At 51.3% G+C, this 11,630-nt stretch overlaps 1 protein-coding gene across 1 annotated transcript; it reads right to left on the reverse strand.

The window, feature by feature from the left end:
- Nucleotides 1–603: 603 nt before the first annotated feature.
- On the reverse strand, nt 604–8,672 carry LOC309653747 (nuclear RNA export factor 2-like; the record flags this gene model as incomplete). Its single annotated transcript, XM_082478553.1, has 21 exons — nt 604–703; nt 1,421–1,580; nt 2,119–2,191; nt 2,757–2,799; nt 2,895–3,019; nt 3,119–3,177; nt 3,284–3,391; nt 3,535–3,590; nt 3,674–3,742; nt 4,457–4,563; nt 5,179–5,201; nt 5,962–6,071; nt 6,259–6,366; nt 6,486–6,574; nt 6,721–6,790; nt 6,928–7,008; nt 7,125–7,229; nt 7,345–7,428; nt 8,159–8,192; nt 8,426–8,609; nt 8,663–8,672. The coding sequence occupies 21 exons, from the start codon at nt 8,670–8,672 to the stop codon at nt 674–676; spliced, it is 1,728 nt and encodes a 575-aa protein (XP_082334679.1). The 3' UTR covers nt 604–673.
- Nucleotides 8,673–11,630: the final 2,958 nt, after the last annotated feature.

The raw sequence follows: 11,630 nt of genomic DNA on the forward strand, positions 1-11,630 counted from the left end.
AGTAAATAAGTTAAAAAAACAACATAGGAGTTGTGGGGAAAATAGTGTTAGTTACACAACCTAAGAACCTAATAAAAATGTTAGCACAGTTTTAGACCTGTTAAATGATTAAGAATACCATAATTATTAGAGTAAATATGGTACTTTACTTGCTAAATACGTTATATTTGTTTATACAAGTGAACATCAGAACGGTCACAACTTGTGAGTACTGAAGTGGTGGAGAGAAGGTTATCAGGAGGCAAAGCTTGGATTTTAGGGTAGTCCAGGAATGGAGTCCTTACTCTATAATTTTCAAGCACTGTATAGGTCGGCTATAAATGCTAGAGACTGCCAGGGATGATGTGGGAGATGGGACCTTTTGGTCCTGGCCCCACTAACTCATGGTTGGGTCAGGGGAAGAGCAATCCAAGACACACAACATACAATGTGCAATGTTACTCTTTAATATAAAGATAAACAAGGATCATGCGTGGGAAAAATACAGAACAACTGGCAGGCCTACAAGGTAAACTTTGGTTTCCTGATTAGCTGGACTGCAAGCTTAGTCATGGATATGGCTTCAGTTAAGAGAAGAGAGGTAACAAATATGACGAGGATGAAAATGACATCTAAAGGCTCATTTGCAGAGTTTTGTTCTCAAGATCCCAGGTCAGTGGATGAGGGTCTCATCTCAAAATTCATCTGGAATCTTGCCCTTGGGCTGAAGAAAGTAAAGAGAAAGAATTGGGATGTCAGCAGAGCCAGCAGCCGTTGAGTTTCAACCCCAGGGCACCTGACTTCTGTCTGCCTTCACCTTCCTGAAACCCTAGAAGTCTATTTCTTCTTATCTCAGAATTGACTTTTTAATGAGTAAAGAATTTTTTAGTTCTGGTATAGTCTAGTCATCGTACTGAAAGCACCTGTAGTGGGGGAGGATAGATGACCTCCCTTAGGACCAAACTGGAGACACTTGACCACACAACGTCACAGCTAAATCTATGCTACAAGAGCACGCCTTCAAGTTTACCAACATGTATGTACCAGAATGAGCAGATGCCACAGCATGTAATGCTGAAAAAGAAGCGAAAAGGTAAATGCCTATCAATAATAGCTTATGGCTTTCTGGAATTCAATTGTTTAATATATTGTTCTTAGAAAGAATAATGTAGCTTCACATATACTGAGAGGAAATGCTGGTACTAATAATAAACAAAAGAAGTTTCAAAACAGTATATAAGATAGGAAACCTGTATTTTATAATACATGGAAAGGTATTAGTATGAAATTAGGGAATTTCTCACAACTAAACGTTTGTAAGAAAAAAATAGATGTAAAATAATTACCTTCAAGTTCCCATTAATCACCCCTCTACTCCTCCCAGCTCCCTCCTATGCCTACGCAAACCCAGCACTCACTTCTGATTCCACTAGAGGTTCACCTCAGGTGGGGTGGAGGACGCCTGCATGATGTCCTGCTGCTCCTGGGAGAGGGTGTGCATGGAGCTGGAGGTGGGCGTAGGCGCTGGGATGGAGAACACACTCTGGGTCTCACTGGGGCTGGCGTCCCTCACAAACAGCTCGTCATTCACGATCCACAGACTGAAGGAAAAATGGGCCCTCAGACTATGCCTGGATGGACACCCACACCCCCAATATTGACTCCGCTCCCACTGGCACTCAGCAACCAGATTCCTTCCACGCCCCTCCTGTGTCTGTCTCCCAGGTTCCTTGACTGGTACCTCTGGCCCTCCCCACAGAGCCCACCTTTGGAGAGACTGTCTACCACCTTCACTCGATTTATAGGTTTATCCCCAACCCACGGGCAATTTCGCATTTACCCTTTACCACAGCCCAAGGGGTGGACGCTCTGATCCCCATTCTCGGAAGAAGACACTGAGTCACAGAGAGGTCATGTGACTTGACCAAGGTCACACAGCGAGTGAGTGTTGGGTCAAGGAGAGAACGCATAGGCCGATTCCAGAGCCCATGCTCTTCTTAACCACTAGGCTAGACTGCTCCTGGGATCTCCCTGCTGGCTTTCCACAATACCGAGTAAACCTAAGGTCCGCGCCACCACATTCCCACGCCCCTGAGCGCAGGCGGAGATGGGCATTCCCGCCCACAACAGGGCTCTCACCTGGAGTAGCTGGCAGGGGTAGCGATGAAGGTCCGGGTGAAGGCACGCACACAGTCCTGAGAACTTCCTTCCACTTCAACAGCAAACAAACAACAGTACCCCTTAGAGCTGCACGTGCTGTACACGCTCACACGGCGGTCCCCAGTCAGGCTGTGACTTCACACTCATGCTGAGAGGGCATTTGTTCACGGGGGCCAGGGTGTCGGCAATGGGGAGGGCAACTCTAGGAGCAGTCTGCGCCCAGTGACAGGGCCCCTGACAACCACTACACAGGTTCACGGGATGCGTTTTTCACAGCCGCCCAAGAGGTGGATACTACCACCCCATTTTGCAAATGAGGAAACTGAGAGGTTAAGTAACGGCCCAAGTTCTCAGAGTGAGTATCTGGGATGAGAGCCACCAAACTCCGCAGCCTGTGTCCCCAATGCCCAGGGTGTGCAGGGCAGACAGGCATGGACACAGCTCAGACCTGGATTGTCTGTGGGAAGCCTGAGGGCTGGAGAACACAGTGGGGAAGGGGAGGGGAGGCGAGGGGAAGGGAAGGGAAGGGGTCAGGGAAGCTGGGTGGTTCTGGGAGTGAGCCTGGCCAGGGGGAGGCAGCAGTGGGGCATCTGGGGTGGGGATCTACACACACTCACCTTCCTTGAACACCCCGCTGACGGAGAAGCAGAGCATCGTTTCCTGAAAGGGAAGAGCCCAGGCGCCCAGTCACCACCTGCACCTCCTACCCACCTGCGGCTTCCTGGGCCCGCCCGAGGGAGGAAGCAGGTGCTCACCGTCTGGAACCACGTGTCCACCACGAAGGAGCTTAAGTCATGCTGAGTCTTGGGCAACACACAGAGGGTGTGCACAATGACACGATTTGTGTGCTTCAGCAGCTGGACCCGCAGGTCTGTGAGGGGAGGGGAAGCGAGCGAAGGTCAGGGGCTGCCACGCCCTGGGCCCTATGATTGACCCCTTCACCGCCCTTTCCTACCCAGTCTTCCCATCACACACTCACGGGGGTCCATGAGCTTCTTCATATTCCGGCTGTCCTTGAAGTACCTGCACAAGCTGCTTCTAGGAGACAAAGAGCAACAGTGGGTGGTGGGTGTTTGCAGGAGCTGGCCTGTGTCTGCTGGGGAGCCACACGGCCCAGGAGCAGAGCCTGTGCTGTGATACTCACGGGGCTGGGTCCTCGGGGTGGAAGGGAATGGTCAGGGAGAAGCAGGCCTGCTCGTGATAAGCACCCACGAGACCCTGTCGGTCTCCACAGTCATGGATCAAGTAGTACCTGAGGGGGAGCAATGAGGACAGTCTATCTCTGTGGTCTGGACCTCAAATGAGACTTGGAAACTCCCCTGAGCAGACCTGTGCTTAGGTGGCCTCACCTGTCCTCGCCCTCTCCCCCTTGCTCAGCTTCCCAGAGGTACTTACTGCTGCAGGAATTGCAGGACTAGGCTCTTCAGCTCATCGCATCCAAAGTAGCTGCCCTGGAATCAAAAGGCATTTGAGACTATGCAGTGGATAAAGCCTCCCTGCAACACCCCAAATGTCGTTTGATCCTCTTCCTCACCTTGCAGGGCTTTAATACGCAGGGAGTGTCAACGTCAACGGTAACTGGTGACGGTAACTCCTGGCCATCCTGGAGAAGGGAAGAGGAAGTCAGGAGTGGAGACCAGGGGAGTGGCCCTGGATGATCCGGGAAAAGGATGGGCCCAGGAGGGTGAGGGTCAGAGGTCAGGTGTGAAAGGGCCCTGGAAATTCCATGGGAAAGCTTACACTGGATGTCTTCACCATGAGGTCCTGGAAGTCTCTAGGGTTATATTCAACTTGTGCGTGTGCGTGTGTGTATTTATGGGTATTTTTCCAGCAAGTATATCCATGTCATTTTCAGGAGTCCATGCCCCCCAAAATGGTTAAGGTTCTGATGCTAATATGTGATCTAGGCAAGACCCAAAGGGCTTGAGGGCAGGTGCAGAGGCACTCTTACATTCGTAAGAGACAATGATTTACGTAGGCACTTACCAGGCGTAACAACTTCGGGAAACATTCTCTGATGGCCCTGTCCAACACCAAAAATAGAGAAGAGGTGGTTAATAGTTCAAGGTTGCAATGCTTCCTTTGAGTTAAAACAGTAATACCATAAACAGAGATCAGTGTGTTCTGGCCCATCCAGCAGCGCCCTTTGCCCACCTCTGCTTCTGATTTTAAGGGTTTTCGGTCCACTTCCCTGTTGAGCACTGAGCATCTGTCATCTTACTGTCTGAAAGGCACTGTCTCCTCATCTCTCTCAATACCTTCACTTTAATATTCCTTCCCTCCCTCCCTTCCTCTCCTTCGCCTGGGTAGCTCCCACCCAGACTACTCGCACTCCCTTCTCCAGTGCCACAGGGAGCAGCATTTCAAACCCATACTGCAGGGCTTCCTTCTCCTCCCTTCCTTCCTCCAGGGCCCCACTGAAGGCTGTGGGGAGAAGAGGGAATGGGGTGGGAGCCCGGGGCTCTGCTACCTCACTGGGGGTCCAGCACTCTGGCAAGACCCGGACACCCCCCAGGGATGGCCCAGGATGCTGGGCCAGGGAGGTGAGTGAGGTGGGGCTCAGGGAGGGAGATGGAGGGGATGAAGGCAGAAAGGGAGTGAAGGTAGGAGGGGAGAGATGAGACAGACATAGGGGCACAGAGACAAGGGAGAGAGAGAAAACAAAGGGAAGGGAAAGAAGCTCTCCCGTGGTCGGGGTCAGGGAAGAAGAGAGAAGAAAGGGGAAACGGCGCCCCTGTTGCGGCTCTTCACCTGCCCCAGAATCGCCCAGACACACCAGGTAGGAATGGAAAATATGCACATGTTGGGCTGGGGCCCCACTGCATGCTGGTTGAAACTTTGTCACCTGTGTGAGTTCAGCCAGACTTGGGCATGGGAAACAGGGCCGCCATGGGGGCACATCTCCCCCAGAATGAGGAAAGGGTCAGGTCCCAGCTCAGTATGGGGCTGAGGATCCGTGGCCCACTCTTATGATCACCGTCTTCTCTCCTGATGACCCCTGCACCTGTCTGAGTTCGTTCTTTATCTGAGGAATCGTACCTGTCTCAGTCTGCCCAGGGCTCCTGTGAAGGACCAGATGGGATGATGTGACGTGTGCAGGGAGGGATGGGAAGTGCCCCTGAGAGCCCTGTCCTTCTGTCTCCTCTACCACCTCTGCCCTCTGCCTTCCACTCCTGCCTCAGGAAGCCCTCTGATCACTGGCGGGGGCCCACGTCTGGCCCCTTGACTCAAGGAGCCCTGCTTTTTCCCAAGGAGGGTACAGCTCCTGGCATTGGGCCAGCAGAATGGATGTCATGACAGCAGCCACCCACGGCCTCAGCCCTCAGCATGGCGCAGGAAAGCCCCCATGTCAACCTGGGAGACGAGGGGGGTCCCCTTTGGAGGAACGGGAAGAGGGCCCCTCTCAGAACGGGGAAGGCAAACGCCATCTCAGCACGAAGAAGGAAGGCTTCTCTCAGCAAGAGGCCCTGGACTGGAGGACCCTTCTCAGTCCAGGGCGCCAGCATCTGGATCAAGGCTGGTCGCTCCTGGTCCTGGTGAGGAGGAGAAGCCCTGCTTCCTGCGGCACACTCTTGGGAGGCCTTGGCGGAATATAGCTGGGCGCAGAGGGCTGGAAACAGACCCCAGAGCCCCTGCAGAGGTGAGCAGGTCAGGGGAAGGAAACTCCTCACCGGTGATAGGCACACAGAGAGCAGAAGGTGGGGCCTCTGATCCTCCCAGAAGACCAGGGCTGCCACCTTTGGCAAAGGGGCACTGTCACAGATAGTCTAGGCTCCCACGGGTGAAGGTCACCAGGAAGGGTGACAGGGTGTTCACACTGACCTTACATAGGTGGACTGGTTTGGGAAGGTGCCACACAATGGGTTCCCTTGCAGCCACAGCTCTTCAAGCTTCAGCCCTTTAATCTTGCTCAACTCCGACACAGACTTCAGCTGAGAAATATGGGGCGGAAGTGGGAAAAGGAATCCCAGGGAAAGAGGGACATCCGGATCTCTGCACCCCCAGCCCCCTCCCTCCCCCACAGGTACCTTCACCTGCCTCCTGTCATCACTCTGATGGCCACTAACACGCCCCCTCCCCTACTCTCAACCCAAGTTTGATCTGGCTCCCTCTTCTCACCTCATTTTTGGAGAGGTTCAGGATCTTGACCGTGGGGGCCATCTGTATAATGTCAGACAGGCCATCCAGCTGGTACAGTTTGTTGCTGCTCAAGTTCAAGGACAACAGCTTTGGGGCAAGAAGAGGTAGAGTGAAGGTTACTATCTAGGACCTTGGAGACAAATCTGCCCTCCACCCCATCTCTTCCACCCCCTACCCTAATACCAGCACTGGGCCTACAGCCTCACCTCAGGGAAATTCTTTTTGATGATCTGCAGGGTGGCAGCCATGCAGTTTCTTCGATTCAGAATTATATCAATATCATGGCCCACCAAGTCTTCAGGAAGGAGAGGGGAGGGAATCAGATGGCTGAGTGGGGTCTGGGGCCAGCACCAGCCCCGCCCCACATTACCATCCCTAAGTCTCCCTCCAGGAAGACCCCTCTGCCCTCGCCCACCCTAGAATTACTGCTGTCAGCCGTACCTGGGTCAGCGCGGAGCCTCTGGAGGTCAAGAGCTTGCTGGGAGACATCAAATCGTTTGCTCAAGGTCAGCTGCGGAGAGAGAGATGGAGAGAGCCGCTCTGAGGCTGTGGTGGTGGCAGGGAAATCAGGGGCGAGGGGGACGGGGGCTGGAGGAAGGAGAGGTGGGTCTGAGCGCTGGCACACAAAATGCCTTGAGTCTGCATTACTTTTAGCTGCTCCATTTCTTCTGGCTTCAACTTATCCCGCACAGAGTAGGGAGCAGCGGAGGGGCTGACAAACACAGGTATCTGCAGGAAGAAGAGGTGGGGTAAGCACCAGGAACTCTAGTTCCAAAGAAGACAACCAGCCCCTGGCCTGTACTCCTTCCTCAGGATGAGGTACAGGTAATGCCCGCAACACACACCTTTCGGCTCTCCTCGTCACAAATCTTGTTGCTGACATCCATTAATGCAGAGGCAGTGCTAGCTTCTTCGACAAAGAACTGAGCCCCATTTTTCACAAAGTGGAACTACAGGGATTGAATGCAACAGCAATAGTATCAGAAGCCAACAGACCCTGCTGAACCAGGTCTCTCTCTCCCCCTTCCCTGTGCCCACGCGTCTGGCTTCGGCATCCTCTCTTACGTCCACTGGAGTGAAGGGGACACTGCAATGGCTCTGGATTGAGTTCATTAGCCATGTCCTGTCATACTTTATCCTGGAAGGAATCTAAGGATGAAAAGAAGAGATGGGAGAGAGGACAGACAACAGGGAATTTAGGCTGGAGGACGAACCTTTTCCTGTTCTTTTCCGGCCTTCTACTGAGCTTGACAGGGTTTCTAAAGAAGGGACCACTGGCATGATTTCTTATGGGTGTGTGTAATATGGATTTCCTAAATACTCTTTCTCTCCAGTCAAACTCTCTTCCAAATAATCAAGGTGTCAGAGATGATCTTCCTTTTATAAATTTCCAGGAGATCCTACCCAGTGCAGACACTGCTTGCCCCTCAGACAAGGTCTCCAGAGGCTCGACCCTCCATCTCCCACACTCAGCTTGCCAAACTGAGACCTCCAATGTGGAGTTGCTCCATATCCTTGGCAGTAGTTTCCATCTTTGCTCTGAGACAGGCTCCTCCGTTCTCCTCACAGTCAGCCTGTTCCCTTTACACTGCTTCTCTGAATCTGCCCTTAGATGAACAAGATTGTTAACTCCTGGTCATAAAAAGGACAGATTACAAGCTGTCCCCAGGGAAATAAACCAGCATCTCTACATGAGACCAACACAACTCCCCCTGACTTTTCTCTCTTGCACATTCCATACATTTTTCAGGATACTCACAGTGACCATGAACCAGCTCCCTGGGGTTCCATCTTGTGCGTTCTCCTGCATTTCTCTCTCCAGAGGTTTTCTGTTTCCCCACACAGTCATATGCATGTGGCCTTCACTGTGCCATCTCACTGTCCTCTCGTTGCCTCGGATGGTACAGGGAGAGCTGCAGGGGGGATGTGGAGAGAAGGAGGGTGAGTGGCCATACGTGCTAAGAAAGTCTTCTGTACACCCTCGTCTCTTTGACACCAGCACTACAATTAGGATTGCTCAACCATTATTTCACTTCTAGCATGCTTCAGTTTTGCAGTGACAGAAGAAAAACAAGTCCACGGAGAGTGAGAGAGGCGCATAGTCCCAGGGGCTGCTGTGTACAAACCCTGCTGCCTGGTCACTTACTGTCTTACTTCGGGGTCCTCCTGGACATCCCTCTTCACCACGTTTCCATCATCCTCCTGGAGGTGTGAGGGCTGAGACTCACCCCCACCGTGTTCATAATGAGGGCTCCTCTTGCCAGAATTACCTGGAAAAGAACTACAACCTTTCTTTCTTCCTTGAGGTGGTCTACCACCATCACTGTATTCTGAAAAGAGGAACAAAAATACAGGTTTGAAGACACATCTGTGGTGCACTTACCACATACCATGTCTTAGGCTAACAGGATGGTAGGGCAGGCACAGTGCCAACCTGGCCTAAGGGACCAATCCCACAAACCTCAGAAAGGACACTCTTCTGCCTGTGCAGAGAGGACAGCCTTATCCGACAGATGGCACTATCAGGGGAAGAATCGAGGAGGAGCAGGATGAGGAAGGGGAGGACAAGGAGGAGAAAGAGGGAGGAGAAGGAAGAGGGAGGAGAGGACAACTGCGTTGAAACTTTTAACACAGTAGAGCAGGACTGATAAGGATCCGAGGTGTATGCGTCCATGGGTTAGACTGGACACCAGTCATATATGTACCATGAAGGCACCCGAATCTTGCCTTCTCTCAGGACTTTCCAACAACCACACCAATACCTCTCTCGTGCTTCCCAAATCCAATCAGCCACCACACCGATTCCACTAACAACCAGCAAGCTAGCTGGACTTCCTTTGCCAGTGCACTAGGAGCTTTAATGTCAGGTGGCACTGATGTCACAGCCTCCTGAACTGTCTCCCTCCCTCCAGCCTTGCCCTGAACAATACTCTGTTTGAAAGAGCCAGGGTGAGCTCTCTTTTGGGCCAGCCTGAAATGCCTTTCAGCTCAGCAGGCAACTCTTCCTCACTTCAGCTCTTCTATAACAAGGGTGTGAATGATAACCTGGAATGATGTGTCAGCCACCATTTCCAAATGTTTAGGGATTCTTCTTTTTGCTTTCTATTACTGATTTCTAATTTGATTCCATCGTGGCCAGGGAACACACTCTGGGACATTTCAATTCTTCTTTTTTTTTTTTTAAATAAGTTAATTTCTTTATTTATGTCTGCGTTGCGTCTTTGTTGCTGCACACGGGCTTTCTCTACTTGCGGCTAGTGGGGGCTACTCTTCGCTGTGGTGCACGGGCTTCTCGTCGCGGCGGCTTCTCTTGTTGCGGAGTTTGGGCTCTAGGCACGCGGGCTTCAGTAGTTGTGGCACGCGGGCTCAGTAGTTGTGGCTCGAGGGCTCTAGAGCGCAGGCTCAGTAGTTGAGGCGCACGGGCTGAGCTGCTACGCGGCATGTGGGATCTTCCTGACCAGGGCTCGAACCTGTGTCCCCTGCACTGACAGGCGGATTCTTAACCACTGCACCACCAGGGAAGTCCCTCAGTTCTTTCTGAATTTACTGAGGCTTGTCTGATGGTCGAGGAGATGTTCTAACTTGGTGAATGTTACAGAGACCCTCGGGGAAAAACCTGTACTCTGCTGTTGGTGGGCGGAGTGTTCTATTTATGTCATGAAGATCTCGTTAGTTTCCTGTGTTATTCAGGTCTCCTATATCCTTGCTGATTTTCTCTCTGGTAATTCTGTCACTTGCTAAGAGGGAGGTGGGTGTGGAAGGCCCCCACTATATTTATAGATCTGGCTCTTTCTCCTGTCAGCTCCACCAGTTTTTGATTCATGTACTTTGAGGCTCTGTTGTTTGTGTTCATACACATTTAGGATCTTTATGTCTCCCTGGTGTCCTGATCCTTTCATCATTCTGTAAGGCCTCTCTTTGGCTCTTGTTCATTTTCTTTGCTCTGACATCTACTGTATTGGATACTGAAGCCACAGGCACGCTTAGAAAGTGTCCTGGTTATACCTCACCTTTTATTCACTCCTAGGAGTTGTGTTGTTGTTCACCCCTCCGCCCACAAATTCTCCCCTCCAACATATCTAATTCACCATGGGAAAAGATTTGGAAGTTTTTCGGCACCTGCAGAAATAAGATCGTGTCAATTCTCTTCCCCATAGGTGGATTCACTAAGGGTATTTTATTTTTAACACATTCCACTGAAACAGGGAACCAGCAGATAATCATACCAGTGGCTTGTGGGGAGGGAGGATTATGGTAATTACACTGTTAGAAACCAGCTTCCTTTGGGTTGTAATACTTAAGGCTCTCTAGGTTTGTGGGCTGTGCCTTTTGTACATTAACTATTCCATGTTGTCTCAGGGCACGCTTACGAGTAAAGATCCGTCCAGGGCTGATCACTCCACGATGGAGTGATTACGACCAGGCCTCAGATGAACTCCTCTGAGGAGCCGTTGCTTTCCCTGTGTGGCCCGCTGTCAGGGCAGTCCTGCTACTCACAACCTTGGGACTTTCCCTGTGTGGCACTGGAAGTGAAAGTAAACACAGATAGGGCATTGGACCCACAGATGCCACTTGCTCGGTCCCCAAACCTCGGAGGGGGCCTGGCGTGCTCTCTTTCTCCCACACTCCACATCCAACTGGTCAGGAAATTCTCTCGGCCCCTCTCTCAAAGTATGTCCAGAAGCCAGCCACTTCTCACCACCTCCATTACCACCACCCTGGCCAAGATACCAACATCTATCTCCTGGACTGTACTGCTGTCCAGCTGGCCCCTCTGCTTTCATCCTGGCTCCCTTACCTGTCTGCTTTCAACCCAGCAGCAGAGCGCAAGTCAAATTATTTCACTCCTCTGCTCAACACCACATAACAATGGTTTGAAGCCCACCAACAATGTTCAAAAGCCAGGAGTTCATAATGATACTCATCAACAATAACAACAACAAAGAGGAACCTTATTGGTGACGTTTGGAGAATGCCAGGCAACCAACTCGTTTTCAGGAAAATCCAGCAATGAAAGGGAAAAATTCACATTTTAAAGGGAGCAGTAAGGGCATGTGGTCTATGTATGGTGTATAGGAAGAGTCAGAGTCATTTGCAAGAACCCACATTCCTTCAGAAATAACGTTGCCAAGGGGAAAGCGTAGAAGGGGGCCAGCTAACAGCTACCGCAGTCCCCCGGCTGACCAACTATGTCGGGTGCCTAAACAGGGCTAGAGACCTCCCTCATCAAGGTGATTCAGACACAAGCAATCTCAGACATCGCCTTGTCAAGTACTTGATAGACTAATCCAGTGAAGCCATGTGGTCCTGGGATTTACTTTGCTGGGAGATATTTGAGAACTGATTAAATC

This window comes from Balaenoptera physalus (assembly GCF_965194825.1).
Source record: "Balaenoptera physalus genome assembly, contig: HAP1_SCAFFOLD_1069, whole genome shotgun sequence".
Taxonomy (NCBI): domain Eukaryota; kingdom Metazoa; phylum Chordata; class Mammalia; order Artiodactyla; family Balaenopteridae; genus Balaenoptera; species Balaenoptera physalus.